The sequence below is a fragment of the Oryzias melastigma genome, linkage group LG23 (assembly GCF_002922805.2).
Source record: "Oryzias melastigma strain HK-1 linkage group LG23, ASM292280v2, whole genome shotgun sequence".
In the NCBI taxonomy this organism is placed as follows: Eukaryota; Metazoa; Chordata; class Actinopteri; order Beloniformes; family Adrianichthyidae; genus Oryzias; species Oryzias melastigma.
Genome location: NC_050534.1, coordinates 9,985,523 through 9,998,718, shown reverse-complemented (window position 1 = coordinate 9,998,718; position 13,196 = coordinate 9,985,523). Strand labels below are relative to the sequence as shown.

Sequence of the window (13,196 nt, the reverse complement as noted above, 5' to 3'; positions counted from 1 at the left end):
GGTGTGCAGTCTTTGTGCACGTCACTCAAGCTCTTTTGCAACTTTGACAACCCCGCGTTGCTTGAGTCACCTAATGATGACACACTCAAACAAAAGACAAAAAATTGTGCATGTTTTTGGCTCCAATTTATGTTTTTAGTGCATCTTATAGTGAAAAACTGATCCTAAAGAAGTAGCGCTTTTAGCCCCCTCTTGTGGTAAATCGAAAAAGTACCACACAGAATTTCCCATGCGGTCTAGAATTCCCACAAAAGAATGCTTATTCATCAGCATTATTATAAAACACATCCAGGTGACTTTATTAATATTTTTACAGAAATGGATGTGAAAAGTGTTGAGCTGAAGGAAGAAGAGCACAGCTAGAATGAAAACGGCTTTGAGGAGCGACTTCAAAGACGGCACATAGTGGGCTCCTCTCAGCAGTGGCACACACTCTTGACCGATGACAAGTGAAAGTGAATGCTCCTCCACGGTCTGCAGCCTCTTCCTGAACACACTCTTTGATGTCGCATAAATGGATCTGATTGACTTATATAGGAGGCCCACAAACATCGATATACATAGATGCAGTCTTGCACTTACGTAAAACATACATTAAATTAAAGTTTCTTGAATCACCTTATCGTTAGGAGTTTCTTCAAGCTCAAAAGCCCTGGAAGAGTTAATTCCACACAGAACTTTTCTTTTGGTTTCAGTTATGCACAGATGCGCAACACGTTACTAATGTTAAATGTGGTGGTGCAAAGCTGCTTCTCTACGCTTTAGAATCTCCTCGATTTACATAAACTAAAACATTTGAAGAGTTATGGTTGTCGAAAGAATGGTTAAAGTCAGAATACATTATAATATCTTAATTTTGATAAACTATATGTAGGGATGACTTCTCTGGCCAAAAATATGTTTTAATGGAAATTTAAGCATTATATTGAGAACCAATGACAATGTTTTACCCTTTTTAGGAAAGCACACATGTTTATTGCCTCCAAATAACCTATACAATCTATTTTCCATACTATAAGGTGATAAACGAATTTTTGTCATAAATAAGGCGCATCAAACTATAAAGCAAGACAAAAATGTCAGACAAAATTAGTTAGACTTTCTTAACTCTTCATAGAAATTCAAGAACACTACACGTTAGCCACATTAGAAGTGTTAGCGTATTCATAATTCCAGTAACTCCCAACGTGATTGTAATACATAAGAAAAACCTGACTGATACCGCTAAAACAACACATTAAAAAACAGTCCTACAATGCTATGTGTTAGCTACTTTAGAAGCGCTAGCTATGTTTACTTATCACAGTACTGGTATCTCCCAACTTTGTTTGCAACACGTCAAAAAACATACTGATATCGCCACAATAAATGTTACTGTGACCACACTTTTTTTTTCAACCTTGTCAGTAACACATAAAAAAACAGTTCTACAACGCTATACTTTTGCTACGTTAGAAGCATTAGCTGTGTTAGCGTCTTCAAAATAACACCCAAACTTGTTTTATCTTGTAAAAACCAAATTGATACTGCTAAAAACAAACGTTACTGTGACTATGCTAACCCCCAAGCTTGTTGGTGACACTTAAAAGATACTGTCTGACACTGCTACACTTACACAATAACGCTCAATCTTGTTAGCAATTAAAAAGCTAGCCCTTGTACTTCTCAAAATAGCTCTGACATCAATAAGCAAAACCAGAATTAATGCATGTAAGGCGCTCCGGATTATAAAACGCATTGTTGTTTTTTGAAAAAAAGGCAGATTTAAAGTGCCGAATATACTGTAGAACTACAATACTAATCATTTAAAATATCACACTTGTGGGTATTTATACACTTTTTTGTTGTGTATTTTTTTAGAATTGTTCAAAGCTTCAGACTTGCGTGTCTACATTTTTCCACTCCCCAAATTCAGTTTGGGGCTCATCGTTCATCTTCAGAGAGATCACTTGATTTAATGTGATTACTGTCTGGAAGGCAGACTCAGACAGGGAGGTAAACTCTTGTTATACGTTAGAATAGATCCCGAAAATAGCAAGTTTAATTTACTGTTTTTGGAAAAAATAAAGAAAGAAGTTCAGGCTAGTTAATTAAGTTTTCCAGATGAAAAAAAAAAGCTATGAAAGAGTCAAACGGGGGACAAAAATGTAATCGTTTATATTTTTCCGGGATTCCTGGGTAAATTGGATAACGCTGTAGCTGGAATTAAAAGCTGAGCGGAAAGCCAACGAGCGGCCGAAGTTCACAGGTCGGAAGCGGGAAGCTAAATAGTGACCTCAACTCTTCAGACAACCCGAATGGTGTGATCGCTGGCGAAGTCTAGATCCTCGTCTGAGCCCTTCATCATTATCCTGGCTCAATGATTCAAGTCTTTAACTTGGAGAAAAAAAAAAAACTCTCACAGAGACCTTGTTCCTGACGCGACAGGACACCCGGAGGAACAATAAAAGGGAGCATTAGTGGGTTTGAAAAAGCAAATAAATACATGACAGCCCAGCAACAAAGCCCGGCGTGGATAAGAGGGAGATCGAGGGTGGCAGAGAAGAAAGAAGAGGGGGGGAGGCCTTGATGGAAATAAGTAGTGGAGCTCAAAGGAAGGAACGGAGGCTGAGCGGATTGGAGGTGGTGATGAGTGAAGAGCCGTACAAAGTCCAACATCTATGGAGGAGTTTTAATGAGGCCCCACATCAGTGTGTGTGTTTCCTCGACTGCGACCCGCGGAAAATCCGCCGCGGTAATGTCCCCAAACTTCCTGCTTCGTAGTGGGTGAGGATAAACCAGAAAATCACATTCAAATCAAATACATCAAGAAATGGCTTATATATTTTGGAAACATCAACCTAATTAAATATTTGAGATAATTTATTTGGTTTTACAGTACGCTGTCGAAGGCAGACCGCAGTTACATCAGCTGCTCACTTGGTGGCGATATTGCATAAAATGAACCCCAATCAAGCAAAAAAAAAAAAGGTGAAGAAGAGTTTCAGTGATCATCCTTGATTATCACATTAGATATTAGTTAAACTCAAGAGATAAAATACTTTAACTTATGAGGATCAAACACTGGTTCTAGTTGGTCTGGTTGCAACTGAATCCTGATCTGATTTCATACAATGTGAGGGAAGATGGACTACTGTTCTCTGGACAAAACACCCGAACACTACCCAGAATGCTTAGAGGGCTCAAGGGGCAGGTGATTGGTCAGAGGAATTGATGGGAAGTTTTTCGAGTGAACTGTTATTCTTCAATTTTATCTGCATTAATCCGACTTTGTAGAGAGTGTAATGCAACACATTGGTCAACAATTATTTTACGAGATTGTTCTAGAAGTGAACATGTAGGCCAACAAGAGTGTTGAACCCTGACAAGTATCTGAAAAATGAAATGCAAGGCAGAGTGCCTGCTGTCCCTTAAGTCAACACAGACGTTTGTGTACATGCAGGTATGATACACATTTATCATGTATTTGCATGTGTGTGTTCATTTCAGTGTGTCTTTTATGACATTTAACTCAATTTTCTGTAGAATTCTACTAGAAAGTACATATACCGTTGTGTTAAACATGTTAAACAAGAAAAAAACTAGAGGAAATTACAAAAGAATGAAGAGGAGAGAAAACATGACTAAAAAGACTCACCAAAGCAGGGAACCTGTACTATGAGAACAATGTTTATCAGAGGAATCATGCAACAATCCTGGAACACCAACCTGGAAAAAAAACAGACAGTGTAAATCTTCTATAAGTTTATTTTTACTGTTTTGGGACTCCGATTGCAATTTATGTGTTGCTTTGGGGGGGTTAGCATTTTTGTGACTATAAATATTGTTTATTGTCTACATAGAGAGGAGGTCACATGCTGTCTAGTACATGAGTGAGTGGCCAACAATGTTGTCTGGATCGTTTTCTTCAGACACACAACGACTACAGTCTCTCAATAGAGAAGACATCCATGAAAACGACCACGAATAGGCTGGAGGTCACATTCGGCACAAAGTATCCGCTCTGCGGTTTAGAAATTACCGCGTATTGTATAACTCATGCCGTTTAGCTTATGTGAAGAGAGTTGAAGCTCTGCTGCCTGGCCCCGAGGCTCTGCCAGCCTGTAGATTGTATCTTCAGAGCAGCGGGAGGTCTTTACCATCACTGTTAGCTCTCAGCTGGAACTCAAGCTCAAACAGAGGTGATGCTTGTCGGACTACAGGCTGATCAAGCGCCAGTGAGCCATATGAGAGCAGAAGATCACAGGCAGAGTGTTTGTAGAATTACACGCCCATTCGGCAGATAATCAATAACGAGCCACTAAGCTAATTAAGCAGGAAAACAGGGACCCTGAGGCTCGTAGAGCGGCTTCCAGGTGAGGTACAGAACTAAACCAACAGCCAAAATCAGAAGAAATTTTGAAAAAATATGAGATTTATCTATTTGGGTCAAAATATAAAACTAATCTAACATTTCATCCTTCACATAAAACTCAGACTTAAAATACAAAACTAGAAAAAACATATTTCAAAGGTATTAAAGTAGAACATAAAAAGAAATTATAATACTGCTATGTTAAGATACCGAAGGCGGTTTTAAGTAGAAACTTTTCCTTTAAAATAGCCGATTAAAAACGGACTTATTGGGCTTTTGAAAATAATAATGCTAAAGGTAACTGATTTTCTTTGGGGAAATCATCACAGAGATAAAGTATTGTAAAAATTAAATATTTTAACAATAGTGTCAGGAGGTGCAAATATTTCAACATGGATAAAATAGGTGATTAAAATTATTCAAAATATTCAGAATTGATGGTTATCCCCTGCGAAAAGTAAATCTTGAGATGATTAGAAGACCCATGTTTCAAGAAAAAAAAATTTATATTGCAAGAAAAATAAAGAACGTTTTTCAATAGTAAAATAATCTTCCTTTAAGAAAACATGAATGTGACTAGAATTTTATTCTTAAGATATAAATATTTAACATGTTTAACAACTTCTGTGTTTTTAGCAATAGCACTAGCATCTTCAGTGGCCAAATTCAGACTTTCACACTAGCATTATCACTTATAATGCTGTATATCTAGTTAATAATTATGTTAAAAAGTTACAGTTTTAAAGTTTTTAAAATTTAGCTTTAGAGTGTTCAATAAATGTTATCCTGTTTGGCCCGGGACCTAAGGTGTGTTTTGGATTTCTGCCCCCTTGTGCGATTGAGTTTGACACCCCTAGTTTAAGTGTTTGCTACGACCTGTCACCCACAGCAGAGAAGAAGAGAAAAAAATGTGCATAAACGTTTTCGCCCTTCCGGCTCACCGAGCAGTCTACAATCTTAAAATTTCTGCGTATCCCGTACACGTTTGGCCATCTTTCGCCCAGAGACAGCCTATATCCACCCATAAGGGTAGTTATGACTAAAACTTGGGTTGTGGTTGTGTTAGTAAGAAGAAGTATACTAGAAGGTTCTTTTTTTTGTTGATTTAACAAAGATACACATGTCTTAAGGACAAAAACAAACAAAAAAGATATCCTGTATATATCACAACCAGATCAATAAATATGGTGACATAAAGAAGCATTAGAGTTAAAAAAAAAACACAAACACATTTTCAAGAGTAAAGAGCAGGAATTAACATACAATAAAAGGAAAATGATTATTTTGTTTAAATAATGTCAAGAGAAAAGTATTAAGCCTCTTCAAGCTGTATTACACTTTATTACAGTCTCATTGTTGCTGAATGTGGGTAAAAGTTACTCATGTTAATTATTCTTTTATTTTATTGTGATAAATTGTGCTGACATTAAGAAGTGTCTGAAGCAGTGCGCTGTGCAGAACTCCTTCTATTGTTGGTCCACTGCTCCTTTAAGATACTTTAAGTCTCAACAATTAAAGTAAAACTCTGAATTGCAGATGCTAATTCGATCCCAGTGCACGCTTCATGCGTAAGCAGCGGTGGAGTCGGGGTAACAGGGTAATTTCTGCAGGATGCCTCGCTTGAGGCCCAACAGAGAAGCCCACAAACCGTAGACAAAGACTTGGGCTTAATCCACACAAACCACCAGCTTGTTCACAATGGCTTTTTTTTTTTTGCAAGAATGCTGTGAGGTGAACAAAACCCCTTCTTTAAGTAACAAAAACCCAGCTTTCTCATGCCATGGCTGTGCCATCTGTGCAATTTTACGCAGAGCTGCCAGGCAAATTCTTATGTGAAGATATTCTGCAATGTTGTCGATTCAAGAAAGTCAAATACCTCAATGCTTAAACAACCAAATGCTGGTTTTCCAAAACCTTACAGGAAAAAACAGGAAAATGATACTTTCAATTTGTCACTCAAAAGCACAGGTCACATTTTCCATTAACCACAAAAAGGAATTTAAAAACATATTTAAGTTGCACTTTTGGGAGATATAATATGAAGTGTCCACAAATTTTTGGGTTAGCACTTTCGCCTCATAATGGGAAGGCCTTGTTTCCACTCCTGGTTTGTATGTTCTCGCCATGCACGCATGGGTTTTCTTTGGGCACTACGGTTTGTAGTGTGTGTAATGTGTGGCTTCCAATATATTGGTAAACAGTCCAGAGTGTACCCTGTTCTTGCCTAATAGGTTGTGGGGTAGCCTCTAGCAACCCCACAACCCATACAGGCATTAAACAGACAAATTCTCATTCCCAAGTTTGGTCAAGGACTCCTCCGGTCAAAAATTGATGTTTTGGATGTCCCCAACTCATTGTTTTTTGAAGTGCTGGCTAATTAAATCAAGTCTCCCCAACCTCCGGGCGGTAAACCGGTATCAGGACATGGACCGCACTGGTCCCCTAACCTGAATCACTACTGGTACTGGACGCGGCTCGATACCTGTACTGGACGTAGATCACTAGCGGTACGGGACCCGAATCGATACTGGAGGCGGATCACTACCGGTACCGGACACAGATTGTTCCGGACGCGGATTGGTGCCAGTACCGGACGCGAATCATTACCGGTACCGCACATGGATTGATACTGGATGTGGATTGGCACCACTACCAGACGTGGATTGATACCGGATGCAGATTGGTACTGGTATCGGATGCAGATCAGAACAGTACCGGACACTGATTGATACTCGAAATGGATTACTACCGGTACCAGACGTGGATTGATGCCATACGGAGTTTGGTACTAGTAGTCATCCACATCCAGTATCAATCCGTGTCCGGTACTGGTTCTGATCCACGACCGATACAGGTACCAATCCTACCGGTACTACACATGGATCGCTACTGTACGCGGATTGGTACCGGACGCGGATTGATACTGGACACAGATGGGTACCGGTACTGGACGTGGCACCGGTTACAGACACATACTGGGCCACGGTTTGGGTACCTGGTTAGGGTTCCAGCCTCATCCCAAGGTTTGGCCCTTGTCCAACAAAACATCCAGACCCCTGATTTAATTGGAACAGCTGGCATGTCAGAAAACAACAAGATGGGGACATCCAAAACGTCAAAAAGGGACACAGAGGGGTCCTTAACCATGCTTCAATATGTGACGACTTGGAAACGAGAATGTTTAGAGTCAACAGGTCTGGAAAGGGGTTGAATGGATGGACTTCTTGTGAACAGAAGGGCTCTTGCTCTTGTTTTTGCAGTCGCGTGTCCAAGACAAAGTGTCATACCTCAGAATATAACCCAGCCTCCACTGGGAAATATTATCAACTACTAGACAACGATGTATTTATCTCAAATGAATAACTCAAATCAAACAGATCTTCACCAAGCTACTGCTTCTTCGAACCTTGACATTCAGGCACTATTTTCTTCAGCAGCAATCCGATTAGTTTGTTCATCTAATCTATATTGGAAATGCTAGATATTTGCAGTATTTTCCAACTGTCTCAAGTAAATAAAAAACCTCTCAAAGGTTTATAGTTGTTTTATTTTTGGTTTAATTGTTGCAAAGTATAAATATTATCTGTAATCCAGCATACTTCAGATATAGCAGGAGGTCTGAATTGATGTTTCCTTGAAATGTTGTTCATAAGTGATCATAAATTCAACAGGAAGCTGGAAGACTCACATCAGTCGAGTCATCTGACCTCCATCTTTCCCTCATCTTGATTTTCCTACAGAAACTTGGCTATAAATCAAGGCTAAACCAGCATAATCTAACTATTTCATTACAAAATTAGTTCATTCACTAACCAAGTGTCATTTCCTTTTTTGTTGTGTGTGTGTGTGTGTGTCTTTAGATCTTTTTTGTGTTGCCAGACATGTATCAGTCACTTCCCGGCACGGACAGCTCGTGGGCCTTTAATGAGAGAGATGGCCAACGCTGGAGTGACTCCGGACCGCATCCGCATAGCTGGCCTTATTTCCACCAGTACTATCAAAGAGGCACCATTCACGGCGCTCAACAACCCTACTGTGAGGCCTACGGCGGAGCGGAGGCTCCAGTGTGGCGACAGCACATGAATCAGTGGAAGGTAGGGAACTCCAAAAAAAACGGTTCTCCATCATGGTCACCGTGGTTCATGCATAAATTATATATACCAGATGTTTTGGAGTATAATTCTTAACTTTTACATAGTTTGGCCAAGGGAGAAACTAAAGCTGCCTTCACACCAAACCCGGTAGAGGCGTCAAGTTCCATTGTTAAGTCAAAGTAAAGACGCAGTCTGCCACACTGCGCAATTTTGGCAGCGAGCTTCACAATCAATCAATCAGGGACCCAGCTTTGGCCACGTGATGTTTTCAATGACAAGATCAAAGAGTAGAAATAAGCATTCAAGATGGCCGATCGATGCGAGGGTTTTCGTCATGATCTTCCATGCATTTTATCAACCCACAAGGGCCGCTAGGTTCCCGGAAACTGTCCCAGTCACTGTTGGACAAAGGCGGGATATACCCTTGACTGATCGCCAGCCCATCACTGAGCTCATTGAGCTGGATGGACGGCTCTGCTAGCCAGCTGCCCGGTGGGTAGCTAGGCGAGCTAGCAAGCTCCGCTCCCCCGGCTCCAGCAGAGCTGGTAGCTGTCGTCGCTGCTCAGGCTTCGGCAGAGCTGACAGTGATCCCTGCCATCCAGGTGCCTGGAAGATGTAGTGAGGGCTACTGCCCAGGATGTGGGTCCTTGGACAGTGGAGCCTGCCAGCGGTTAGCTGCCCAGCAACCCGGAGATCTGCCATGAGTGCCATTGTAGCGTGCAGGATCACTCTAGCTTCATGGGCTTATGATGTTGTTCTTATTTTCATCAAGAAAACTATCAAAAGTTTTATTTTCAATAGAGAGGCGGCAGATGGGAATTTGATGCGCCTGTCGCGTTTGGTGCGAGGGCATCATCATACTCAGGTGCGACTTATCCATGACTTTTCAAAAATAAATAGCAACAACCACCAGAGGGCCCTGTAGGTGTGTATAAGTATTTGCTACTGACTTCAACATAGAACAAGTCCTACGTTGGTCTCAACGGAATTGTATAGCTACACCGAGGATGAAGAATTCAACAGATTTAGCCACATGAATTGATGTTAAGAGTTTAGTTGACTTGTTAGTATATTCTTCAGTTTAGTCTTCATAGAGTATTGTAATTGTTCCAGTCACATTGGTCGCAAGGCCATTGGAACAGAATTGTTCCCATAGCTGAGAAATGTGACACCTGTCTATGACATTTGCGACTGGAATTTTTTGCCTGTAGTGTCAAATTGAGCCTCTCAATCTGAATTTATTTTTTCATTAAAATTGATTGTGATGTTCAGTTCTGCAGCACACTAGATTTTGTGACACTAGTTCGTTTGAAGTTACTAGCATTCATTGGAGCGGCTACCATTTGTTGGTGTGGCTAGCGTTCCGTGTTTGTGTAGCTAGCACTCTATGTAGACACTCCTGCATACCTATTTAGATGAAGTCTTCTTTGGGGAGAGAAGTTTTATTTTGAGTGGGGGGGTGCTGAGGCTCTGGCCGTATTTGGTTTGGTTTTGTAGCCTATGGTTAAAACATATTTATAGAAGGAGTTAATAGTATTGCTTTTTCAAAAATACGCGATAAACATCAAAAGTCTTTAAATTGACTTTCAAGGTAACTTTTTACTTCGTCTACATGTCCCCAATCATGTAGCAATAAATATAATAAACAGATTTAATCCCATAAAGCTTAATAAATTACTTTTGTATATCTTATTAAATGAACAACTGTAGTAAAGGTCATTTGGGAAATTATTTGGTTTGGCCTAAACTATCTAGTTTAACTCCAAGTTTCAAAATATTTAACTCACTTCGTGCTTTATGGCGGTCTTTTACTGTGATTACATTTAGAATATGATCTTATCTTGAATACAAATCGTACAATTAAATTTCTGTCTTATCAAATTGGGGTCAAAATTATTTGAGACGGGGCTTGAAAGTAAAAAGATACCCCCAAACTCCCAAAACACTATAAACTTGTAAATGTATACATCAGGGTAGCCGACATAAAGTAATTTGATTTGTGCAGCAACAATCATATATATATGTATATAAAGGAATAACAGCTGAGGAAATTACAGGTGGCAGGCAACATTGATAAATCGGCAGTTAAAATGTAGTTTCTACTCCATTCAGGGGTTTTCTTCACAAAATTATTCAAATTTTGTATGCATTTTTTTCCATAATCCACCATAGAAAAATATCTTTGCTGAATAATGTGTTTAAAATGCCTTTATAGTGGCAAAAAGACAAAATTTCACCAAGTATTTTTGTCTGGATTCTATTTTAAGTATCTTTTTACACTTGCCACAAGACAAAATTAACTTCCTTGTAACTTTTCATTAAAATGTAAAGACTTGTTTAACTACAATAATGTTTTAATATCTATTCGAGTTGTTTAATCTTGAAAATATTGTATTTTGAAAGTCATTTCTAATGATAAGAATTTTTTTCGTTTCATATTTTTTTAAAGCAGAAGTTTTTTGGTCAATGGTCTGAGGTTTTGTTTCAGCAAACAGACTTTCTTACTTAACTAGTATTATTAGTCAAATAAAACTAGAACGTTTTATTTGATTAATAATACACTACAAATGTATTTAACAATTGCAAAATTGAATTTTAAAAGTAAACTTATATTTACGTATATTTCCTTCAGACAAATTATCTTAAAATATGTAATTCTGGTCTTGTTTTAAGATGATTATAGTTTAGAAAGAAGGAAGGTTTAGGTGAGTTACTCCAGTGTTTTGTACCTCTTTTACCCTCCATATACAGTACCTTGTTTCACTGTTTCTCCCTACATCACATTCATGATCACAGTGTAAACAACAGCAACCGTAAAAACCCACAATCAATGGGAGTTTTTCTTTCCCACACTAATAGCCGGTGTAAAACCACAGGTATATAATTATAGGTTAAACAAAAAACAGGGTTTCACATGTTTGTTAATGCAGTTCCATTAAATGCACCACCTTACATATGAAACCAGAGCAGGCCGTAAACACAGGAGGACACCTCCGCTGGCGTCCATTCTCCTGCACCTCATTTAAATGACACATACTTCCTCCCTGATATCCTTAGAAAACAGAAGCATTACAGTGATGCAATGCCTTAAAAGCGCACTTAAAAGCTTTATTTTTTTCATAAAACTACAATGTGTGTTGCAATCTGAAACACCTTATATAGCGATTCATTCTGGTTGTGCTTAATGATGCCAAAGCGATTTTGAGAGGTACACAGCACGCTGACAAAATGTCGGTCTTTACTTTTATTTATAAGTTGTAAATACACTTACATGGCTAAGCAGTGTGGGACTGTTTTTTTTACATGTTTTCTAGCAAGGTTGGGAATTAGCGAACTAACAGTAAGGTTTCTTTCAATCTATTTATTTACAAGTTGAAAACAAGGTTGGGAGTTATTAGAAAACCCTAACATGGCTAACATGGAGCAAAGTGAGACTTTGTTTTTTATGTGTTTCTAACAAGGTTGGGGGTTATAGGGCTAATAATAAAGTTTCTTTTAGCTGTATTTGTTTGTTTTTTTACCTGTTGTAAACAAGGTTGGTAGTTACGCTATTGTATGGTATTGTAACGCTGCTAACGCGGCAAATGGTTACAAGATGAATAACACTTCTAATGTGGTGAATGCTTCGTAGCCCTTCTAAAAGGGATAACGCATCTAAGGTGATTAATGGGGCGAATGCCTTCAAACACTTTTAATGCGGCTAACGCTTCTAAGGTAGATAGCACTTCTAACACACCAAATGCTTTTCTACGTTTCTAAGGTGGTTAACGCTTCTAACCCCGGGGATTGCATCTAATGAGGCTAACGCTTCTAACATGACAAATGCTTCTAGCCTGGCTAATGTTTCTAATGTGGCGGTTGCTTCTATTGGGATAGCACTTCTAATGCAACAAATTCTTCTAATGGGGCTAACATTTCTAAGGTGGATAACGCTACTAATGCAGCAAATGTTTATAACTAATGAATGCTTCTATTCTGTCTAATGCTCTTAACGTGGCTAACACTCCTAAAGTGGCTAACAGTTCTAACGCAAAACATGTTTCTAACGTGGCTAACACTTCTAAGGTGGCTAACAGTTCTAACGCAAAAAATGTTTCTAACGTGGCTAACACTTCTAAGGTGGCTAATGCTTCCAATGCAACAAACGCTTCTAATAGGGCTAACGTTTCTAAGGTGGCTAATGCTTAGAAATGCAAAAAATGCTTCCAACAGGGATAACGCTTCAAAGGTGGCTAACACTCCTAACGTTACAAATGCTTCTAATCTGGCTAATGCTTCTAAGGTGGCAAACATTTCTAATGCAACAAATGCTTATAACGAGGCTAATGCTTTTAAGGTGGCTAACACTTCTAACTTGGCTAATGAGGCTAGACAGTTCTAAGGGGGCTAACGCTTCTAATGTGGCTAATGCCTCTAACATGGCTAACACTTTTAACGTGACTAATGCTTCTAACGCAACAAATGCTTTTGAGGAGCTAACATTTCTAATGCAGCAAATGCTTCTGCCAGGCGAATGCTGTTGATGGGGCTAATGCTTCTAACTTGACAGACGCTTCTAATGTGGCCAATGCTTCATGCGCAGTCAACGCTTTTAAAGGCCTGGCACCACAGGATTGGACGGCCATGTCATGGGTAAAAAATTTGGAAAATCTGCCACACATGTTTAGATGTGTTAACTTTATGCATGTTTGTGGAATAGCAGGGGAAAGGGCCGTGCTACAGCCGTGCACGAACGTGAAATTTCAGTG

General features: G+C 39.2%; 1 protein-coding gene across 3 annotated transcripts in view; it reads left to right on the top strand.

Annotated features, from left to right (window-relative positions):
- tfec (transcription factor EC) overlaps positions 1 to 13,196 on the top strand; it is a 70,732-nt gene that overhangs the window by 12,434 nt on the left and 45,102 nt on the right. For all 3 annotated transcript variants that reach the window (XM_036210137.1, XM_036210134.1, XM_036210135.1), the window contains exon 3: positions 8,215 to 8,448. In XM_036210137.1, the coding sequence (XP_036066030.1) occupies positions 8,236 to 8,448 (213 nt within the window). In that variant the 5' untranslated portion in view covers positions 8,215 to 8,235. The remainder of the gene's footprint in view (positions 1 to 8,214; positions 8,449 to 13,196) is intronic.